Source organism: Sorghum bicolor, chromosome 7 (genome assembly GCF_000003195.3).
Source record: "Sorghum bicolor cultivar BTx623 chromosome 7, Sorghum_bicolor_NCBIv3, whole genome shotgun sequence".
NCBI lineage: Eukaryota > Viridiplantae > Streptophyta > Magnoliopsida > Poales > Poaceae > Sorghum > Sorghum bicolor.
In genome coordinates this window covers 63,209,443-63,232,618 of record NC_012876.2, presented here as the reverse complement: position 1 = coordinate 63,232,618, position 23,176 = coordinate 63,209,443, and the positions used below count along the sequence as shown (strand labels likewise).

The 23,176-nt window shown below is 46.0% G+C and overlaps 3 protein-coding genes across 4 annotated transcripts; 2 read left to right on the top strand and 1 right to left on the bottom strand.

The window, feature by feature from the left end:
- Positions 2,570 to 6,276, top strand: LOC8062429 (pentatricopeptide repeat-containing protein DOT4, chloroplastic). The gene has a single exon (XM_002445806.2). The coding sequence runs from the start codon at positions 2,758 to 2,760 to the stop codon at positions 6,010 to 6,012; it is 3,255 nt and encodes a 1,084-aa protein (XP_002445851.1). The 5' UTR covers positions 2,570 to 2,757; the 3' UTR covers positions 6,013 to 6,276.
- Positions 9,052 to 11,126, top strand: LOC8063995 (thaumatin-like protein 1b). Its single transcript, XM_021464851.1, has 2 exons — positions 9,052 to 9,954; positions 10,079 to 11,126. The coding sequence occupies exons 1-2, from the start codon at positions 9,432 to 9,434 to the stop codon at positions 10,342 to 10,344; spliced, it is 789 nt and encodes a 262-aa protein (XP_021320526.1). The 5' UTR covers positions 9,052 to 9,431; the 3' UTR covers positions 10,345 to 11,126.
- LOC8062427 (oxysterol-binding protein-related protein 4C) lies at positions 11,283 to 14,724 on the bottom strand. Of its 2 annotated transcripts, XM_021464847.1 has the most exons (4): positions 14,514 to 14,724; positions 12,936 to 13,100; positions 11,767 to 12,528; positions 11,283 to 11,680 (listed from the first exon to the last, which is right to left on the bottom strand). In XM_021464847.1, the coding sequence occupies exons 1-4, from the start codon at positions 14,514 to 14,516 to the stop codon at positions 11,411 to 11,413; spliced, it is 1,200 nt and encodes a 399-aa protein (XP_021320522.1). In that variant the 5' UTR covers positions 14,517 to 14,724; the 3' UTR covers positions 11,283 to 11,410. The 2 variants fall into 2 exon arrangements, with proteins under 2 accessions (XP_021320522.1, XP_021320520.1); XM_021464845.1 differs by lacking the exon at positions 14,514 to 14,724 and having other exon boundaries at positions 12,936 to 13,106.

The following is a 23,176-nucleotide window of genomic DNA, read 5'->3' as shown; positions in this document are numbered from 1 at the left end:
GTGCCGGATTGTCCACTAGAGGGCCAATGGGTGGTTGCCAATTAAGAGGAGAATCCACTAGAGGGCCTGGCTCCTTGGACAAGTTGCGCACAACCAAATCCAAACATTTAAACTCACTCTTCATGACAGTTTTGACATATTTGTCCCATTGAACCTCGGATACAATTGGGACCAACCGCCTAAAAATTGTCCCTGACCCGCCATGGTGAATGACCCCCTCAACTAAGATTTCTTCTTCATTCGAATTACATTTAAGCTCATCACGAGCACTACCCATCAATTCAGAAAACAAGGGCCGCTCATCAAACATCAAAGGGACCGTTTCCATTCCAACAAAATCAACATTGCCAAACTGATCTTTCTCCACACTTCCTCCATGATATAAGGTTACTAAATTGTCCATCTAATTGATATACAAAACAACCATGTTACTAGACATATAACTAATACAAATAAAACACATAAATATCTATCTAAGAAAATACGTATGTACCTAACTATATAACTAAAATTACAAACTAGATTTATCTAACTAAATTACATAACTAAATGCTAGAAATATTAAATAAAGTACTCTAAATTAAATAAACAACTCTAAAATACATAACAATTTTCATATAAATAATACCAATATAGAAAATTGCTACATGAATTATTTCAAAAATTATACAACTTAGAAAACTAACTACATTATCTAAACAATTATCGTATTAGAAAAAAAAATACCTTAAGCCGCCGGGAGGGCCGGGGCACCGGCGGTGGCGGCTGGTGGCAGCGGCCTCGCCGCCCGGGGCGCGCGGGGCGGGGGCAGCGGCGGGCCGCGCGGGGCCGGGCAAGCGGCGTGGCGGGGCGGCGCGCGGTGCGGGGTGGCGGGGCGAGCGGCCTCGGCGCGCGGGGCGGGGGCAGCGGCGGGCCGCGCGGTGCCGGGGCAGCGGCGTCGCGCGCGGTGGCGGCCGCGGCAGCGGCGCGCGGTGCGCGGTGGACGGAGCGGCGGGGCGCGCGGTGGCCGGGGGCGCGGGCGCTGCGTGAGCAGGGGAGGAGCCAGCCGGGCCAGCTTTTACCCTACCTCGGCGCCGAGATCCGTGGCGCCGAGCTCGGCGCCGAGATCTGTGGCGCCGAGCTTTTTTTTTTCCCAATGCCACGTCAGAATCTATGTTTGCCGCATCCAGGACCTCGGCGCCGTGATCCATGGCGTCGAGACGTGATACCTCGGCGCCATGATGTATGGCGCCGACCTCCTGGGTCTATTTCTGTATTTAAGTTTTCTAGGGGTCCAATTATGAACTTTTTTAAAAAAAAGACCAAATTGTAAAAAATTGGGACTGGCCGGCTACCTAGCATTAGCATACATGGTGATTATTGTCAATGCTAACACATAGCCGCATACACGTACAGAAAGTGCGATGTGCATCTAGTATGTGTCCTCTCTTTTGATCTGAAAAAAAAACAATATGCAATAGTTCAGCATCGGAATGAAACGACACATTACTGGATTATATTGGATGAACGAGCAACTAACCCGTGGACAGGTTGTCAGCTGGTTGGGTTCTTAACCTATCTACTCGGACGACTTGACATTATCACATTAATACTCAATTTTTCTAAATTTATTTTATTATTTAATGGCATTATGCTTTTAATGGTGGGCGGCGTCCCCGTCAACAGCGAAGCGCCTGATTTAGTAAATCCTATATATAATCACGTTGTGTACCGTCGACAGCGAGACATCTGTAGTGATTTAGTAAATCTCATAATCACATTGCGTACCTCTATTCATAGAGGTGAGTAGTATCTGCGTCGTGGCTCATGTTACATCAATAACAAGCTAAGAGCAACTCCAACAGTTTTGTTATTCTTATTATGGAGGCCTTTTAGAACTTTTATAGTAAAAAAATAGACTCCAACAGATGTGCTATTTGGTTTTGTAAAATAGAAAGTTTGCTATAGCTATCTGATAGCAAGGCTGTTGTAAACCTCTTCTTTTTTAAGAAGTTATCTATTTTACAAAATGGCTAAACATTAGCTCATTTTAGCCAAGCTCTTGGAGATGCTCTAATTCCTCTAGTCGTTATTTGAACTAAACAGTCACTTATTAAGGGCCTGTTTGGTACAGCTCACAACAGTGAAGCTGTTGTGAGCTGTTTTTTTTTACCAAATACTTATTTCCAAAACAGCTTCATGGGTGAAGCTGTTTTTCCCCTCCTCTCACAAAAACATAAGTTGGATGAAGCTGAAAAAGAGTAGTTTATTGTAGCTTCTCCCTCATTTCTCTCTCTCAACTATGCATGAAGTAGTTGGTGAAACTATTTTACCAAACACTTTTTCTAAAATAACTTAGCTTCATCTATAAAGTCGCTCATCAAGTTGAGCTGACATAGCCAAATCGTGATCGGCTGATCGCCGCTGGTAGCCTCGGCTGTCCTGTCATCGCCGCGGGCCCGCGGCACTCCTCCACACATACACCGCGTAGGTCCCACTTGCAGGGTCATCAAATCTTATCCCCTCCTGTTATCTCTTCTTTCACCTTTGGCCTTTTCCCTCCTCTGTCCCATTCCTGCGCCGCGCTCTCGGCCTCTTGCCCGCCCGCCCGGCGCCCGCCCCCTGCCGCCGTCGCGCGCGCTACGCGCCGCCTGTCAGCGCGCCGGTCGTCCCGCCTCCGCCTCCAATCAAGCAAAGCCAACTAAACTGCGACACAGAAAATACCCACTGCATTTGGCGGCCGAATTCGAACTCTGCTCCTCCCAGCCTCCGTCCTCCATGGCGACGCCTCCGCTCTCCTCCGTTTCCACTCACCACCGTGCCCCACCACCATGGCCGCCTCCCAAGACTGCCACCAGTCCACGAACAAACTTCCGTTGTGGCGTGCTGGCGCCACCGGCCGGCCAAGTTATAGAGGCGGCCGCCGCTGCTCCAAGCCCAAGAAACCCGCCCAGTCGGGTCCTGAGCTCCGACGTGAACCTGCGAATCCAGCGCCTCTGTCAGGCGGGTGACCTCGCGGCCGCTCTGAGGTTGCTGGGCTCTGACGGCGGCGTCGGTGTGCGGAGCTACTGCGCGGTCGTTCAGCTCTGCGGGGAGGAGCGGTCGTTGGAGGCTGCGAGGAGAGCTCATGCCTTGGTTCGTGCTGGAACTGGTGGAATAATCGGGAGCGTCCTTGGGAAGAGGTTAGTGCTAGCGTACCTGAAATGCGGCGACTTGGGCGGGGCAAGGATGGTGTTTGATGAAATGCCTCCTCGAGTCGCTGATGTCCGTGTCTGGACTTCGCTGATGAGCGCGTACGCGAAGGCTGGTGATTTCCAGGAAGGCGTTTCGCTGTTCAGGCAGATGCAGTGCTGCGGGGTTAGTCCGGACGCGCATGCTGTTTCCTGTGTCCTCAAGTGCATTGCCAGTTTGGGCAGCATTACAGAAGGCGAGGTGATTCATGGATTACTTGAGAAGTTGGGTCTTGGGGAAGCATGTGCGGTTGCTAATGCTCTGATTGCGTTGTACTCAAGGTGTGGTTGTATGGAGGATGCCATGCAGGTATTTGACAGTATGCATGCCCGGGATGCCATCTCTTGGAATTCTACGATCAGTGGATATTTTTCAAACGGATGGCATGATAGGGCTGTTGATCTTTTCAGCAAGATGTGGTCTGAAGGTACGGAGATTAGTTCAGTGACAGTGCTCAGTGTTTTGCCTGCTTGTGCAGAATTAGGTTTTGAGCTTGTTGGAAAAGTGGTGCATGGTTATTCCATGAAATCTGGATTGCTTTGGGACCTTGAATCTGTACAAAGTGGGATAGATGAGGCTCTTGGATCCAAATTGGTATTCATGTATGTGAAATGTGGTGACATGGGCTCTGCAAGAAGGGTGTTTGATGCAATGCCCTCAAAAGGTAATGTGCATGTATGGAATCTGATAATGGGTGGGTATGCAAAGGCTGCTGAATTTGAAGAAAGTCTCTTGCTTTTTGAGCAAATGCATGAACTTGGAATTACCCCAGATGAACATGCCCTTTCTTGCCTTCTGAAGTGTATCACTTGTTTGTCATGTGCCAGGGATGGCTTGGTAGCTCATGGATATCTAGTAAAATTGGGTTTCGGGACACAGTGTGCAGTTTGCAATGCACTGATATCATTCTATGCAAAATCCAACATGATTGACAATGCAGTCTTGGTGTTCGATAGAATGCCTCATCAAGATACCATTTCTTGGAATTCTGTGATTAGTGGGTGCACTTCCAATGGATTAAACAGTGAAGCTATTGAGTTGTTCGTAAGAATGTGGATGCAAGGACACGAGCTGGACTCAACTACGTTGCTAAGTGTTTTGCCAGCTTGTGCGCGGTCACACTATTGGTTTGTAGGAAGGGTGGTTCATGGTTACTCGGTCAAAACTGGATTGATTGGGGAGACATCTCTTGCAAATGCTCTTCTTGATATGTACTCAAATTGCTCAGATTGGCATAGCACCAATCAGATATTCAGAAACATGGCTCAAAAAAACGTGGTGTCTTGGACAGCAATGATCACAAGTTATACCAGGGCTGGGCTGTTTGACAAAGTGGCTGGGTTACTGCAAGAGATGGTATTAGATGGTATCAAACCTGATGTATTTGCAGTCACGAGTGTCCTTCATGGTTTTGCTGGTGATGAATCTTTGAAACAAGGCAAATCTGTCCATGGGTACGCCATCAGAAATGGAATGGAGAAGCTTCTTCCTGTTGCAAATGCACTTATGGAAATGTATGTGAATTGCAGGAATATGGAAGAAGCACGGTTGGTTTTTGACCATGTGACAAATAAGGATATAATCTCATGGAATACACTAATAGGAGGTTACTCCAGAAATAATTTTGCCAATGAATCCTTCAGTTTGTTCAGTGACATGTTGCTCCAATTCAAACCCAATACAGTGACCATGACCTGCATCCTTCCTGCTGTTGCAAGCATTTCATCTTTGGAGCGAGGCAGGGAGATACATGCTTATGCACTTCGAAGAGGATTCCTGGAAGATAGTTATACATCCAATGCGCTTGTGGACATGTATGTTAAATGTGGTGCGTTACTGGTAGCTCGAGTTTTGTTTGACCGGTTGACTAAGAAGAACCTCATATCATGGACCATCATGATTGCTGGATATGGCATGCATGGTTGTGGAAAAGATGCTGTTGCCCTCTTTGAGCAGATGAGAGGCAGTGGTGTTGAACCAGACACGGCCTCTTTCAGTGCCATATTGTATGCTTGCTGCCATTCTGGTCTTACAGCTGAGGGGTGGAAATTCTTCAATGCTATGCGAAAGGAATACAAAATAGAGCCCAAACTGAAGCACTACACCTGTATTGTTGACCTGCTTAGCCATACCGGAAATCTGAAGGAGGCCTTTGAGTTCATCGAGTCAATGCCGATTGAACCTGATTCAAGCATTTGGGTATCATTGCTGCACGGATGTAGAATTCACAGGGATGTCAAGCTTGCGGAGAAGGTAGCAGACAGGGTTTTCAAGCTGGAACCTGAGAACACAGGGTACTATGTTCTTCTTGCCAACATCTATGCTGAGGCTGAGAGATGGGAGGCTGTCAAGAAGCTCAAGAACAAGATTGGTGGTCGAGGGCTCCGTGAGAACACTGGCTGCAGTTGGATTGAGGTCAGGGGCAAGGTTCATGTCTTTATCGCTGATAATCGGAATCACCCAGAATGGAACAGGATTGCAGAGTTTCTGGATCATGTTGCCAGAAGGATGCGGGAAGAAGGTCATGATCCTAAGAAAAAGTATTCTCTGATGGGTGCCAATGATGCAGTTCATGATGAGGCACTATGTGGACACAGCTCAAAGCTCGCTGTCACATTCGGTGTGCTGCATTTACCGGAAGGGCGGCCAATCCGTGTGACAAAGAACTCAAAAGTCTGCAGTCACTGCCATGAGGCTGCCAAGTTCATATCCAAGATGTGCAACAGAGAGATCATTCTGAGAGATTCAAGCAGGTTCCATCATTTTGAAGGAGGCAGATGTTCTTGCAGGGGGCACTTCTGAAAGAAACACCAGTCATGTAACTGTGGTTTTGTTTGTTCATTAGCAGAGAGCACATTTATTGCTACTAGCAGTTCTAGCACCACCATATAGCCTGCATGTGTAATGATTTTCCTTTATAAAGATGAAGAGATGACATTAGAACGATGAGGGAAGAGACCTTTAGAAGGTAACAATTTTGTGTGTTCAGGAAATAAAAGCTACTGTCCATAGAAATGTAAAGAAATTTAATATATATAAAAGCATTTTGGCATCTTTTACTGAAAATATTGTTACAAGCAATCTGCATTTGCCATGGTAATTAAAAATCCTTCCTTTAACTGCTGTGTTGTAGTGACAACACAGCAGATGTGGGAGTTTTGAAAGTTCTTGGATCTAGAGTGATTTAGAACTCTGAATATGTAGCGGAATTGTGGCTTTGCAATAATAGGCATCTATAGCCCACATTTTCTTTGGCTGTGTTGAGTGACAACAGATGTGGGGGTTTTGAAAGTTTTCGGATCTAGAGTGTTTTAGAACTCTGAATATGTAGCGGAATTGTGGCTTTGCAATAATAGGCAGTTGTGAGTATGATTAATTTGGCAGCCTTATGGGGGCTGTCAAAACGAAGGAATGAATGTTTTCAGGACAAAAGGTGGAGATGTATGCAGTTGACTTGGGGTTGGAGTGTGCTCTGTCGCACTCTATGGATGCTGTTTGGGGAAGACCATATATATGTTATAAAGAATTGGAGTGTGCTCTGTCGCACTCTCTCTATGGATGCTCTTGTGGCAGCCAGGCAGCTATCACCAAGTTGGAGCAATCAGCATAGAAGCCAGGAATACTAACAGTGATGTCGACAACGTGAGCAAATTGATGGAGGTGATGCTGGTTTAAGATTAAAGGCCTGAAAATCGAGAAGCTATGTGCCCTCTGCTGATGATGTCCGTCTTCAACTACATGATTCCTGTGAAATTAATGTGTTCAAAAGGGGTTCACTGTTCTACTACGCATAAGCATAACAGGCATGACATAGAAAACTGTATTCGTATAATCCATTTCAAGAGATACAATAGACATGTTATAGAACTTTAGTATCTGTTCCCATTATTCAACACAAATGATATAAATCGCCACAAATAACCCTCTCCATGGTATCTCTCTGTAGGTAGCAAGTTTTGTGGTGGATTTATATTATTGTGGTATCTATTACTAGTTAGAGTGTATCGAAACAAGCCTACTTTTTTACTGTAAAGAGTATGCGCTCCACATGCATATGTGCAGAATCCAGATGCATGACCATGATATAGAATAAGCAGTGTCTTAAAAAATTTAAATGAAGCTACAAGATATTGGCACTGCTACTAGGTTTACTCTCTCATAACTGTCATCTTTTGCTGCAGATATTGGCTGTCAATTGGTGCACAACCATCAGATCCTGTGGAGTGCATACTCTTTCGTGCAGGAATTCTACCTCCACCTCCGGTGCTAGTTATGGCGCCCAAGGGTGGGCCTCGCGATAGACATCCTATTGATCCATTGACGGGACGCCCTTTGGACATTGAAGGCCTCACAATTGTTGATGATCCTAGTACTCCTCACAGTGAAAATGGAGCCCCTATCGAAGAGGCGGCATGAATGAGGCATGATATTTTTTATCATTTAGCATAATTAATATGGAAGATAGGGGCTTCTTTTACCATTTATTGTAAGCCGAGATGTAAAAGGCTCCACCCTTCCGCTCCAATGAGACCGGCGGAAGTGCTTTTTTCATGGGATGCAGGAGGACATAGTTATCTTCATATTTTAGTCGCAAATAAAAATAGTAAGCCGAGATGTAAAAGGCTTAACCCTAGATCGCGTCGAATAGGTCCGCGGACACTATCCAGCTCGAGGACGAGCTGGGTCTCCGAAGATGGGGGAGATGTCATGGGCAGCCAGCAGGCTGCCACCGGCCCAATAGGCCCAAGCGTCAATAGCGGGCCAATAGGCCCAAGGATCATTAGCTTAGCTACTAAGTTAGGGTTGGGTTTAGTCCCCTTTTTATATAAAGAGAGGTAGGTCTGTCATTTGGAGGCAAACAATGAATTATGAAAAAACAATTCTAGTCTCCCTCAATCTCTCAAGCTCTGGGCAAAGCATAAAGCCTAGTTATCCCAAAATACCCCTCAATCTCTCAAGCTCTTGGCAAAGCATAAGGCCTATTTATCTCCCAAATATCCATCACCATAACATTTATGCCCTTGAGATTGGACTGGGAGCTTGTTATATTTCCGCAATGTGAGAACTTTAATAGCAGCTGACATATTATGATTACTTTATGATCCAAAGTTTGCTTCTCAATATGCTCCTAATTTTACTGGTTTAATATTCTTCACTATATCTCTGTGGAGTGTGGACCCAAAAATTCAGAAGTTTATTTTTGTTGATTATTCATTCATAAGCTTTAGAAGTATCTGAGACTTTGAAAGTTGTATGGTGTTGACCTTGTTCTGGCCTCTTCCGAGGTGGAGTGACAGCTGAGCAAGGATTATGTTTAGTGTGACTCTGTGAGGATGTGACAATTTTGAGACCCTTACTTTTGTTATGAGTTAGATACGAGGTGGGTATCTGCATCATGATTAGTTTTTTTGAAACAAAAAGATAGTTGTTCATGGATGGTTATACTTTTTTATCATACCCAATCAGAAGCAATGTATTTATCTAATCTGTTAGGCAAGATAACTTTTTTGGGTATCAACAATGGTAGCAGCTGGCATTTGTGTGGATACTTGCTTTGTTTGTTTACACCAGTGACATGATTCAGTTATTTGCAGTAGAATCATTTCCATTGCATGTGAGGGATTGATGCTTTTCTTGTCTTGGTCTTACTGCCGCGATACAAGTTTACCCACCTGGAAGCAATGTTCAGTGAGTCATATGTTGTGGCCTAAATGGGTTGTTTCTTTCAGTAGTCTATAAATCGAAAATGTTCTCGTGTAAATTTAAACTAATTCTGATTGAGTATCTGGTTTTTTGTTTACTATATTAGTCTTTGGATTGGAATGGTCATATCATGGTAGTGACTTGCATATCATGAACCAGAGCTCTTCACTCTTCAGGTCATAGTTAGTTGTGCACATTGAGGATTGTTCAAGATTGACAAGAAGGTATATACATTCTACTAACAAGTACTATCAGTAGACTCCTAGCTAGCTAGTAGTAGCCCAATTTCACTTTTATCCCTTGCATTGTAATAAGGTATTTCTTCTCACCGAGGCCACCCCATGCTCGAGAAATGCTAAAGCGGTCTCACCAAGAAACCTTTTCTTTGGCTTCTGCAACCCAAAACATTTTAAAGCCTGCACCCACGTCACAAATCTCTTCTCAGTCCTCCTGAATGCCATCAACAACATACGTGATTTCGTAGCAAAGAGTCAACAGTGCTTCAAGACCTGCACACCATGGAAGATGCATCAAGAGGCGGCTGGAGCTCACCATGCTCGCTCATCTTCGTGCTAGCACTGGCCCACTGGTGCGTCACCACAATGGCGAGCTCCACCTTCACCGTATCCAACTACTGCTCCCAGCCCATATGGCCGGGGACGCTCGCCGGCGCGGGCACGCCGCAGCTGCCGACGACGGGGTTCAGGCTGGACCCGGGGCAGAGCGTGCAGGTCCCGGCGCCGACGGCGTGGTCCGGCCGGGTATGGGCGCGCACGGGCTGCGTGTTCGACGCGGACGGCAAGGGCACGTGCCAGACCGGCGACTGCGGCGGGCGGCTGGAGTGTGCCGGCACCGGCGCGACGCCGCCCGCGACGCTGTTCGAGGTCACGCTGGGGAAGGGGACCGCGGACGCCGCCGACCTGGACTACTACGACGTCAGCCTCGTCGACGGGTACAACCTGCCCGTCGTCGCCGTCCCGCGGGCACGGCCAGGCGGCGGCGGGTGCAACGCCACCGGCTGCATGGCCGACCTCAACCGCTGTACGTTTTCCTTCCGCGTGACGTGCGCGCGCGCGCCTATGGATGTCGTGTGGCGTGTGCTAACTACCTGCCAGTCTTGGCTGCTGCTCTGACACGTGAAGCTTTGTGTGTGTGTGTGTGGCAGCGTGCCCCAGGGAGCTGCAGGTGGACTGCGGCGGCGGCACGGTGGCGTGCCGGAGCGCGTGCGAGGCGTTCGGGCAGGACCAGTACTGCTGCAGCGGCGCGTACGCGACGCCCACGGCGTGCCGCCCGACGGCCTACTCGTCCGTCTTCAAGTCGGCGTGCCCGCGCGCGTACAGCTACGCCTACGACGACCGCTCCAGCACCTTCACCTGCCACAGCGCCGCCGCCGGCTACACCATCGCCTTCTGCCTCCCTCCCTCCGGGTAATCTCGCCACACAGATCGCCGATCGGAATCTACACGCACTGAAATGTGTTTCCATCTGGTCAAGTTTGCTCGGCGATCACATGCCTGATGTGATGACTGCCCAAAGTTCAGAATTCATCTTCTTGTCTGTTCGATTGCGCAGGTTGCACGACTCTGACGCCACTCCCCTCGTTTCGCCGCCGGGATCTGGGCAGAGCACCAGTGGCGGCAGCGTTGGCGGTGCTGACAGCACGCCGCCGCCTCCTCCTACTGTTGGCAGTGGCGTCGGAAGCGCCAACCAGGCGCCCCCTTCCACTGACAATGGTGGCGGCGGAACCACCGGCCAGGCGCCTCCTGCTACAGACAACGGTGGCGACGGCACCACCGGCCAGGCTCCTCCTGCTACTGGCAATGGTGGCGACGGAACCACCAATCTGCAGCCGCCTCCGACTGACAACGACGGTGCCGGAGGTACCTACCAGCAGCCGTGGATGACGATGTCACTAGCGAGCACGCTACACGATCAGCTGTGGCTTCTGCTGCCTCTGCCGGCAGTACTCTTCTTCCTCCTCTGATCACCGGCCCTCCCTGGCCATGAAGATGAAGCTCTTGTAGGATTCACTGACGGTAGCAGTTCCCTTATAGGATTTGCTGACAGTAGTCCCCATAGTAGTGGTAAAATCATACATCATGCCCAGTCGAAACGGAAACATGTACAGACTGGATCCGTTTATGTAGAATCATGGAAAATAAAACAAGCTGATCATTGTTTGTTCCATGATTAAAAAAAAAGTTGTTTCTGCATTCTTTTCTCACTTTTGTGTGGTGGATTCATAGAATTTTCAGAGCCCACTTTGTTTCCTTCACTGAACGCTGTTCATTTGCCGCCGATCTGTCATCAGAGAGCTGTACCTGAAGAAATCGTGGCTACCATGCATCTATCACACCACACGATTCTCAAGCCGACGAAGAAGAAATATATATACATAGATTCAATGAGATTCATTCAGGTTCGTTCGTCGTATATCATCAGTGAAGTGTCAATCAACATGTAGTGCTGTAGAAGTACTAATGATCTACTAGTAGTGTCATGAGGAGGATGAGGAAGAGGGGACAACAATAGGCGCCGGCGGCACCGTCTCCTCCAGCGGCCAGCACTCCCAGTCGCCGTCTTTGTTCTGCGACAGCGAGAAGTGTTTGGGCGTCCACACCTCCCCCCTCTCGTTCCTCTCCTTGGCGAGCCTCCTCGCCGTGTCCTCCACCCGCCGCTTCGCCTGCCGGGCCGTCTCCCAGTCCTTCTTCAAGATCGCGTCGCTCACCTCGCCCCAGACCACCGCGGACTCCGACGCCGACACGCCCTGCGGTGTGACACGATCGATCGATCAATACCATGCATCATCATCAATAATCAGCGAGGTCACCAATGGCGTGTCGTCTCCTATACCTTCTGGTCTTGCACGACGGGCGTGGCGAGGTCACCAATGGCTCGCTGTGCGTCGTAGAGCACGGAGACCTCACCAGTAGCGACGTCCTTGATGGAGACCTGCCGGTCCCAGAACCCATCGACCTCGCACAGCGTCTCGTCAGGCGCGGACGAGCGGAAGATCCTGCCCCTGACGCAGCGGGCGTCGCCGCCGCCGAACCCGAGGAACGAGCGTCGCGTCCGGCAGTAGCTGAGCTTGGCCTCGAGGCCGGACTCGGCGCAGACGACGCGGACGTCGCCGGCCCAGTCGACGCCGGGGGACGGGAGGAGGCGGATCACCAGGTTAGGGCAGCCCACGACGTACGTCTCGCCGTGGCGGGGCAGGCGGAGCTCCCGCGCGCCGCGCACCGCGGCCTCCACGCTGGCCCCGTGGAACCGCGGCGCCGGGCTCTGGCACCACACGAGGCGGACGTCGCCGCGCGCGTCCGCCGCGTGCAGCGCCGTCACGGGAGGGCGGTGCGAGACCTGCTCCAGCAGGACGTTGAGGGTGGAGCCGCCGGAGGAGGTGGAGACGTGGTGGGTCTCGCCGAGCACCGGGTTGTAGGGCGCGAAGCCGAAGATGGGCGGCCGCGTCGTGGAGATGCTCCATGCCACCACGGCGGCGAGGCGTTCGAGGCTGTCGGCGCCACGCGCGCACCGGCCAAGGAGGTCGTCGCCGACGCAGTACACCCCCTCTCCGTATAGCTGTAGCTGCGACTTGGGCAGGTTGAACGTCGCCGGCAGCTGCAAAAAAAAAAAAAAAATTGTTCATTCAGACCCCTGTTGCTGTTGTTTTAATGGTATATATATTTAAAAGAGTACTCTATTTATAAAAGAAAAAAGAAAATCCGAATCGAACGTTTGCGTTGAGGAGTCCTTGTCCACAACCGAAGTAGGGTGAGTGAGATTGCAGGACGGAAATGGAATCATGAGAGAAGGGAAAATGATCACTTGATCACGTCCAAATTAAACAAGCAAATTCAAAGTCAGAGACGCGCAAACTGCTAAAACTTGTGCTTGTTGTAGGTACGGGGTAATAAGTCATTTTCGACACAGTTTATGCCAATGGATGGACACGAACGTCACAGTCAGGACGCCTAGACTAATGCCGTCGGGTGGTCCATCCATCAGAGCTTACGTATGTACAGTACCTGGAAGTGGGAGAGGTCCGAGCCCGGGCGGACGTTGCGGAAGAGGCTGAGCACACGCTGGACGATGTTGGCAGGGCGGAGCTCCGCCGCGAGGCCGCCTTCCAGCGACAGCGGCGGCGTCAGCACCGCCGCGCACGCCGCCTCCGCCTCGCCTTCCGACTCCACCTGCATCGCATCACACCAAAGTCAGACACACAGCGTTCAATTCGTCAGGTGCAATTATATATAATCTGGACGGTAACGTCAGGCAGCATTTGTCAGGCCCGGGTGCAAACGATTTACGAACGTGACGCGACGACAGCATGCAGCGGAGGCCGGCACGCGCTCTTTGAACGGAGCCGCGCGGGGCGGCGTCAGATGAGATTTGGCAGGGCGTACGTGACTGCGTGCGAAGGTTCCAAATGGCAGAGTAAGAAATAAATAAGGCCGTGTTTAGTTCCGAAAATTTTTAGGAAATGGACACTGTAGCATTTTCGTTTGTATTTGATAAATATTGTCCAATCATGGACTAACTAGGCTCAAAAGATTCGTCTCGTCAATTTCGACCAAACTGTGCAATTAGTTTTTATTTTCGTCTATATTTAATACTCCATGCATGCGTCTAAAGATTCGATGTGACGGAAAATTTGCAAAATTTTCTGGGAAGTAAACAAGGCCTAAACAAACAAAAAGGGCCCAAATACAGAATGGGTCACGTTGTTGTCCGTTGCTCGGACCTCCCGAGGCGAGAGAGTGGAAACGGCTACTACGCCAAGGGGACCGCCGGCCCGGGCGCCGCGCCGTCCGTTGCAGAAACGCCGTCCGGGCATATTTGAGATAGGATCGGAATCACGGGAAAGAAATGGCAATATATGGGGTACTATACGGGGATGTGGCCGGCGGCAAAGTTTCGGTGCATGCATCTGCTGAAATCATTAGAGAGGAGATAAAAAATGGCAGCGGAAATGTGATTCCTGTTTCCTGTCAATCAAGGAAATTACTATATATAGTAGTGTGTGTATATATATAACAAAGGGAAGAAAAACAATTCGTTGAATATATTTCCTTCCCAGAATGCATGCATGCGACGGCGACATCGACGGCGAGTGCTGGTCTGGATCGACCTCGCGCGCACCACCAGATGGAGAACGTCCCTGGCCCGCAGAAGTCGAGGGCCGCGCCGGGGCGTCGGAAAGGGTTCATCGTTCATGGCCGGCCGGCCGCGCACATTAGCGGCGGCTTCTTGTGTAAACGGAACCTTTTCCTTTCCCTCTCTTTCTTTTCTGTCTCTTGTCTTTACCGATTAGCGAAAGTCTTAAAAGCTAAGCAAATTAAAGCTAGCTAGTGATCGAGAGGGAACTGAATGAAGGCCACACACGACTCGCTAGGTGACGCGTCCGGGAATCTTAATTAGCTTTATGTATGTATTTATTATTCGACCAACGGCGGCGGATTGACCGCCGCCGTGGCCGTGGCCGTCGTAGCCGGCGGTGGCCGCCGTAGTGGGGAGAGCAAACTGCGGCATGCCAGTACGGCCTGGAATCGATTCGAAGAACAAAAAAGGGCAGGCAGGCAGGCAGAGGGGAACGTCGAACGTACCATGTGGGCGGGCGCGCCGGCCGGCGAGAGAGGATCAAGGAATCGAGCGCGAGCTACCACCGGGGACGAAGCGGATGACGATCAATCAACAACCAATCCCCTCCGACGGACCGACGCCCAAAAAAAAAAAAACTAATGAGCTCCTCCTCTCCTCTCCTCTCCTTTGCTTTCTTTGGCAGCTGCCCGCACCGTGTTGGTGTTGGGCGCGTCGCCCATCTATTTATATCCGCTCGCTCGAGCCAGCCAGCGATGGATCCTTCCTGGGTGTGGCCGTGTGCGCGTGTGGTGTGTGAAACACCGTCGTAGTATTTGGATATATCCTGCTACTCTGCCGATTGGCACACGCGGGCGGGCGCGCGCGCACACGTTCGCTCGCTCGCTCCAGGCCGAAAGCGCGCGCCGGCCGGGCTGCTTGGACTCTCACGCGTGGTGCCGTGCGCGGATGCTGCTGCATCCATCCAGCGACCATATTGGAAAGCCCCTCTCTATCTCCATGCATGGTCGCCGGCAAGGCCGCGTCTTCCCATTTCTACATGTGAACCAAAAGGAATATAACGTAGAATAGCACTTATATATATATATATATTCTACATAGTTTATATAATATCATATATTTTAGTATAAAGTTTTTGATGTAGTTGTAAATTTATGTTTTTTTTAATTAATTCGAATAATTCATATATGTAGTTTCTATAGTTCAATTGTGGTAAAAATTTTATGGTGGGCACATTATTGTATGCTTGAACTATGGTAAAAAATTTCATACTCATTGGATCACATATAGCTTAGTTATAGATAAAGCATAGATTTAACAAAGAACAAAGCTAAATAAATTTATAACTAAGTTATACGTGATCCGATGGGTATGAAACTTTTACCATAGTTCAAGCATACAATAATAAGCCCACCGTAAAAATTTTACCCCAATTGAACCATAGGAACTACATATATGAATTATTCTTATTAATTATAGAAAAACATAGATTTAAAGCTACCAAAAAAAATTCTACTAAAGTATACCATATTATATATTCATTGTGTAGATCTACTCATCAAGATTCTAACAAAATTGAATTTTTATTTTATGATTTTCTGTGATTTTTTTTATTTTTTAAAGATTCAGTGGAAATAAATAAAAAAGACAAAGACAAAATCACTCTCTAAAAACAATCTAGGGGGTTATTTGACCAGTTTTGAAAGTTCAGGAGGTGGAATATCCAGTTTTATAGTTTAGGGGATAAATTATTCTACCTTAGATAGTTTGAGGGATTATATAGACTTTTTCCTATATATATATATATATATATATATATATATATATATATATATATATATATATATATATATATATATGTGTGTGTGTGTGTGTGTGTGTGTGTGTGTGTGTGTGGGCGCGCGCGCGTTATACTTCCGGAAGTAGTTACTAGTCTAATCTAATAAACTAAATAGACAAATGTGACTAGAGAATATCTCCTAATGTGTTTGTTCTTTCATTTTTGAGCTTTAGTAACTCCTTTAGCACACCTTGTGCTCTTGTACTCTTTTTCCGTTTGTACTTGAAGAAAAAGAAAAAAAGAAAGGTAGGGGGAGGGAGGGTTTTCCCCACCGTTCCCTCAAAAATCAAATAGGCAATTCTTTTTCTTATTTTTTTCATTTAATTTATTTACCTAGACTAAGAAGAACCACGGGTATCTATTTGAAGGACCATCCCTATGCTTAGGGTTATTGGATAGGGAATGATCCATTAAGGATCTTACTTATGGTTTTTTCAAAGTACAAAATAATCTATCAATGGTGCCTTCTCGGATGGCCTTCGTTCGCATACATGATTCTAAGTTTCCAGAGTATATCATACGTTCCATGGCTAGCGTGGTGAAGCTATAGCAAATTAGAGGAGACTGCACTTAGCTTGTGGATACATAGACATCTTTCATAAGGTGTATATATGGTGAAATTTTAGATTTAATCGTTATTTTTATAATTTTTGAGGGTGCATTTGCACCCCCCCTAATGACAATATAACCTCGCCTCTGTGCATGGCTGCAGCACCGATGGACTCGATGGCTGCGGTGCCAGCGGACTCCATGGACGCAGCGATGGCGAACTCCATGGATGCGGCGCCAGACTCCATGAACGTGTGCCACGGCAAAAAGTTTCAATTAACGAGCGCCAGGCAAGTTGTAAGCAGAGACATGCAAGCCGAAAGCCGGGCGCCAAGCCAAAAACAAACGCTGCTAACCAGCATCAGCGGCTCATGCAAAACGAAGGCACCAGCAAAAACTTGAGGCGTGCATATCACACGTACGTTCGGATGCCAAACATGTTTTTTCCCCTAAAGAACAAGGCAATTTTATTGTTGACATAGAGATTGGTAGAACAAGGGGTACATTTGCAACCTTAATTATTACTGTAACTGTATGTAATACTAGTTATGGTCGGTTCAAGGAATCAAGGGGAGCCTGACGACTACGGCAGCGGGCAATGAGGATCGCAATGAGGACATGCCGCCCAGCAGGCCAGCACTTAGCCTGCGTGTGGTAGCAAACGTCTGTCGGTAAACAACAGTAGCAAACAAATTCGCCGTTCGCACCACAGGATTTCTCTTCGCAAAATATCACCTTCAACTTGCTCTCATCTCCTAGTGTTGTAGTAGCATTATTACTATATACGACTCTTTGTCCTTGCAAGTTCTGACCTCGAGCAAGTGAGGACGAGTACGTGGACGACCCCGCTGCAGCATCAGAAAGATCGGCGATCATTAGCACGTAATAATCTAACAAGAGTAAAAATAAAAGATGGTTAGATGCAACTTACACAGTACTGTCGTCGACGATGCAGCGAGGAACAAGACAATCATCATGCACGCCAATCTTCAGTGAACACGCCCCGGCAGCGAAGATGCTTCCTCCTCCACCTTGAGTGAACCTTTGTTGTGACCATGCAATGGCGCCCGCAGGACGGTGGCGACGACACCAGATCGAAGGGAGCGGCGGCATGCCCGTACGTGTCAATTAACCTGCTATATACACAACGTGACGCACGCGATCCGCAGGTTTTCGTAATGGGATCTGAAAGTACCCCACCCCAATCTGAACATTGTACAGTAGTGGTCTTCTATTCCACCTACCTGCCCAATGCTGAATTTCATGATTGCAAACCGACAACAAGTTAGGCCTTGTTTAGTTCGCAAAAATTTTCAAGATTTCCCGTCACATCGAATCTTTGGTGGCATGCATGAAGCATTAAATAAAGATAAAAATAAAAACTAATTACACAGTTTACCTGAAATTTGTGAGATGAATCTTTTAAGTCTAGTTACTCCGTGATTGGACAATGTTTGTCAAATAAAAACGAAAGTGCTACAGTAGGCAAAAAGCCAAAATTTTGCGAACTAAACAAGGAGCGCGCGGCTCTTGAATATGATATGATATGATCACCAGCATATATACTATTGTTGTCTTCTGCAGTTTTTCAATAGCACTTCATAATAAATCCACCGTGAAGGGGTACAATAAATAAACCAAAGAAACTTTTTCTTTTCATGCTGTCGCTTATACACAGCTATACTGAACCTGGAGAATTTTTTTTCTTCCAAAAACTGAACCTGGAAAACTTTTGTTGCTTCATGCTACTAATTTCACCTATATATTATAATAATAATAGTTATTATTATTCATATGTATACCTAATGGGTACATGTTTCCTTACGTAGTGTTGGACGTACTCCCAGTAATACACTCCCTTTGTCCCTGAAATATTTATTTCCAAAAAAAAAAAAATGGGTCAGTGGACTGTCCAGCCTGCTAGAAATGATTTATTCGTAGATAAATTTTGGGGCTACAAACATATCTACTGAGGGACCGAGAGAGAGAGAGAGTACTTGATGATATGAGTCCGTAATTATCTGTGACCTAGGAATACTATCTTTTAACAGCTTAATTCGAGACACCAGCTAGCAGGAGGGGGAGAAGCAGCCGTTCTCTCATGCATCTCATCAATGTGCCGCCAAGCTAGTCAGGAGTAGCTACTAGTCAAGTACTCTCTCCGGATGACTATGGATGGTGTGGATCGGATGAAATGGCTGGGAGATCAGAGGGACAATGATCCATAAATTCACTCACTGTCGACTATAAGTAGGTTTGGGCCTTCTTTTAGTTTACCTCAAAAACCAAAAACTTTTCAAGATTTCTCGTCACATCGAATCTTGCGGCACATGCATGGAACATTAAATATAGATAAAAACAAAAATTAATTACACAGTTTGTCTGTAAATTGTGAGACGAATCTTTTTAAGCCTAGTTAGGGCACTCACAATGCAGACTCTATCATAGAGTCTAAAGTTATTTATTACCTCGAACAATATGGACTTGAAGTCTTATTTTTTCTACATCTTTCTTCAATAAATATGCTGCCACATCAGCAAATTATCATAAATATTATGTAATTAATTGTTTTGGACTCTGTGATAGAGTCTTGTATTGTGAGTATCTTTACTTCATAATTAGACAATGTTATAAAATAAAAACGAAAATGCTACCGTATTAAAATCTGAAAAAATTTAACAAGTCCCTTGTTAAACGAAGAGGGCCGGGCCACTGCCTTCTTCAGCTGGGTCGTGAATTCTGCCTGCGGCGCCGGTGACAGCACGTACGTGGCCCGAAACGCCATGCACGTACACGGCCGGCCGGCTGCTCCCCAAGAGGCCCCGAAACGCCATGCACGTACGGCTCATGCCTCATGGTCATGGATGTACATGGCGCCACGGGACACGGGACACGATCCGTCGACGCTAGCGTACATACGTGGCGTGCTGCGACGCCGAGACATACCTAGCACGCGATGGATCGACGGCGCGTACTCCCTCCGTAAGTGGAACGAAGTCGTTTATTCTATGGTTTTCAAAACTTAACTTTAACTTTTTTTTATAATATAAATATTTATTAAAAATGATATATATATTTATAAAATTATTTTTTAAGATAAATTTATTTATATAGTTTTTATATTTCTAAATTTAATAACTTAAAAATTCTTTATTGATTTATATTTTTAATGTTTGATTTAAATCTCGTAGAAAATGACTTTGTTACGGAGGGAGTACGCGTTTTCTGTTGCTTCCATCGCTTCCCTTGCTTGTCGCTAGTAGTACGCTATATAGTACTTCGCTACCACGGCATAATAGCGCGTTACACGTGAGATCGCTTCTGGTTCCGGCACCCGTATCAACACGCACACAACCAGAAATTCTGAGCTAGCGGCTTCGCCTTCGTAAGTTCAATGCAGAAATCCCGAGCCAGCGGCCCACCTTCGACCCATCAAGGCAAAGACTGTCGAAAATCTTTTTTTTTAAAAAAAAACTGTAGTGGTTTACACCCTGTCGGTGATTAAGAGCATCTTGAACTTACATTTGAGGTTTGTATTTGAGTATTTTGCTAAAAAGCTTAAAAAAATGTATTCAATGGTTTTGCATTTGGAGTTTGTAATTTGGACAACTTGGCAAATGAGGGGGGCAAACTTGGCAAAAATGCCAAGCTGTAGACGGCTTTCCAAACCCGATCGCCCGCGCCTAGAGACCTTCTATTTTTATCCTTTGTCAAGTCCAAATGTCAATTCCCTTAGAGATGACCTATTTTTATCTTTTGCATTTTGTTATGGAAGTTTGCAAACAACAACAAATGTCAAGTTAATTTGTCAAAGCCTTTGGAGGCTAGAAGGCACAAAAGGTACAGGGGTTACAAATAAAAGAGTACATCTACCAAAGGAATGAGGGTGACTGTCGAGAATCTTGTCTCCCAACTTGGTTTTGACAAAATTCAATGCAGAAAATACCCTCTCGATATTATACTTGTGGTCACTACTGGTAGAAGTGATGATACTAATTAATTCGAGAAACCAAGTAAACCAAATCACAAACTTGCACATCTGTTCAATTTGTTTCCACTAGCTTAGGCCTTGTTTAGTTCCGAAAACTTTTCAGTTTTCGGAACTGTAGCACGTTCGTTTGTTTGTGGTAAATATTGTTCAATCATAGACTAACTAGAGTCAAAAGATTCGTCTCGTGATTTACAGTCAAACTGTGTGATTAGTTTTTATTTTCGTCTATATTTAATGCTTCATGCATGTGCCGCAAGATTCGATGTGACAGGGAATCTTGAAAACATTTTGGATTTCGGGGTGAACTAAACAAGGCCTTAGCTGCGAGGTCGGCGTGGTCTTCTATGCTATTGAATCGATCGTCTTAATTAGCTCATGACATCAATATAGCTATCGAGCAAGTTGCAATTCAAGCTTTAGCAAATTGGATGTACATCAAAGGATGCGAATGAGTTGCAGGCCCGTCTTAAGGCCAGTCTCAATGGAGTTTCATTAGAGTTTCATGCACATTAAATATGCTGATGTGGCGCTATATTAATGAAGAGAGAGATGATAAGAGTTTCATGGGAGTAGAGAGAGTTTCATCCCCATGAAACTCCTATGCACTGTTTCCAAAATATTGATGTGTTGGAAACTGTGACATGAAACTCCCATTGAGGATGGCCTAAGAGGGAGGGTACAGAGTAGGCAGTGCGACGGTCGGGGCAAAGGTGGATGGAGGGAGGGGCTAGGGGGCCTGGCACCCCCAACATCCTGTTAAATCCCTTACTAATCCTTTATTATCTTTTAATTTTTAGTGTTCGTTAACTCATTTATGAAGATTTGCCCCCCGCCTAATTGAAGTTGCCCCCATATCTTCTATTTCTAGCTTCGCCCCTGGGTTGGGGGCCTATGGCGTTGTGTTTTTTTAGTGTCTTGCTTGTCCAAAGACCCTAGAAATTATTGAAACGTGAGTTGGAAGGGTTAAGAGTCGACACAAGTAAGCAATTCCATATTAACCTTACCAAATCAATTATCAAGCTCTTGACTAGTTTTTATCAAAACCTCAATATATGCTTCTTTTGAAGTCATCATCATTTGTTTGATTTTGGGCAAACTCTCTTGGTCTTCTATTAGACACATAAGGGCAGTCCCAATGGTGTATTTATAGTAGTTTCTATGTATATTAATTACTTGGACAGCTCAGATTTTTGCTGACGTGGCATACGAATTAAAGAAGAGAGAGAGGGTGCAAGGGAGAAACGATTTCTCTAGGAAGAAACTGCATCTACACAAGAAACGAAGCAGCTAGACACCGCAAAATTGCCATTGGGGAGAAACTAATGGTTTCTAGCATTGAATTCGGAGGATCAGCTGCGCCGGCTCCATTTGTTTGGTGAACACACGCCTCCATTTATTTGCTGAACACACGCCTCTCTGCCACAGCTAATCCGTCTCTTCTAAATCCTGTATTTAATTCATTCTTTGTATTAGCACTGCTATGGAAATCATGGGTTGAGAAGAAGTAGTTTTTTGATGCGGTATCCTAAACTATAGAAACTACTTGGTTTCTTTCATTGGGACTGCCCTAATTGCTACTGGAACCTTGACACCATGCTTAATATTGTAAAACAATGTGACGTTTCCAAGGAATTGATTCCATCCATTGGACCTCAAGTGTCGCATTTTGTTATTTTCCCACACTTAAAATATACACAAATCTTTTACGAGAAGGGAAAAAACGAGGAGGGCATGTCCCAAAAGGCAGAAGCCCAGACGCGCAGCCAGGGTCCAACACGCGGTGCCATCGATGTCTCTAGCCACATTATGCCCATGATTTCTTTAGGCAGGTCTTAATAGAAGGTCTGATCATTTTTTTAAAAAAACATGAAACTTAACATAAAAAGAGACTCTTTTAGTGTACAGTTTTATCGGTATAGTTTCATAGGCTTATTTTAACCTTTTTATAGATCCCACCTATGTTTCTCATGCGCACGAGATGAAACGAACTAAAGGTTCTCAGTGGGGTTTCTATGGGGTTTCCAATATTCTGGAAACAACGCTCACTAGTTTTGTCCTCATAAAACATTTTCTTTCTTTCTTTCCTCCTCGATACATATTAAAGCTCTAATTCTATTAATGTAGCATTCTATTTAATATAATGAAACTTTCATGAAATCTATATTAAGACTGGCCTATAATTCTTGTCATGATAAATACTAATGATGAACTAGCCACCTCGCATTGAATTGTTATTGAAAAGAAACGAATCTCAATTTACGTTGGCAAGAGGGGAGTATGTAACCCAATTTATGTTGGACAAGCAGGGGAGCATGCCCGATTCATCTCAATTCATGCATTGATTAATGCGCCGGAAATGGTTGGCAGAGGGACAGTAATAAGTTGGCTCCTCTCCAACTCGTTGTTGACTGCTATAGCTAGGGCCTTGTTTAGTTTACCCTAAAAACCAAAAAGTTTTCAAGATTCCCCGTCACATCGAATCTTGTGGCACATGCATGAAACATTAAATATAGATAAAAACAAAAACTAATTACACAGTTTAGCTGTAAATCACGAGACGAATCTTTTGATCCTAGTTAGTCCATGATTAGATAATATTTGTCACAAACAAACGAAAGTGCTACAGTACCGAAAAGTTTTCACTTTTCGGAACTAAACAAGACCTAGGCCTTGTTTAGTTCGCAAAAATTTTCAAGATTCCCCGTCACATCGAATCTTTGGTCGTATGCATGGAGCATTAAATAAAGATAAAAATAAAAACTAATTACACGGTTTAACTGAAATTTGTG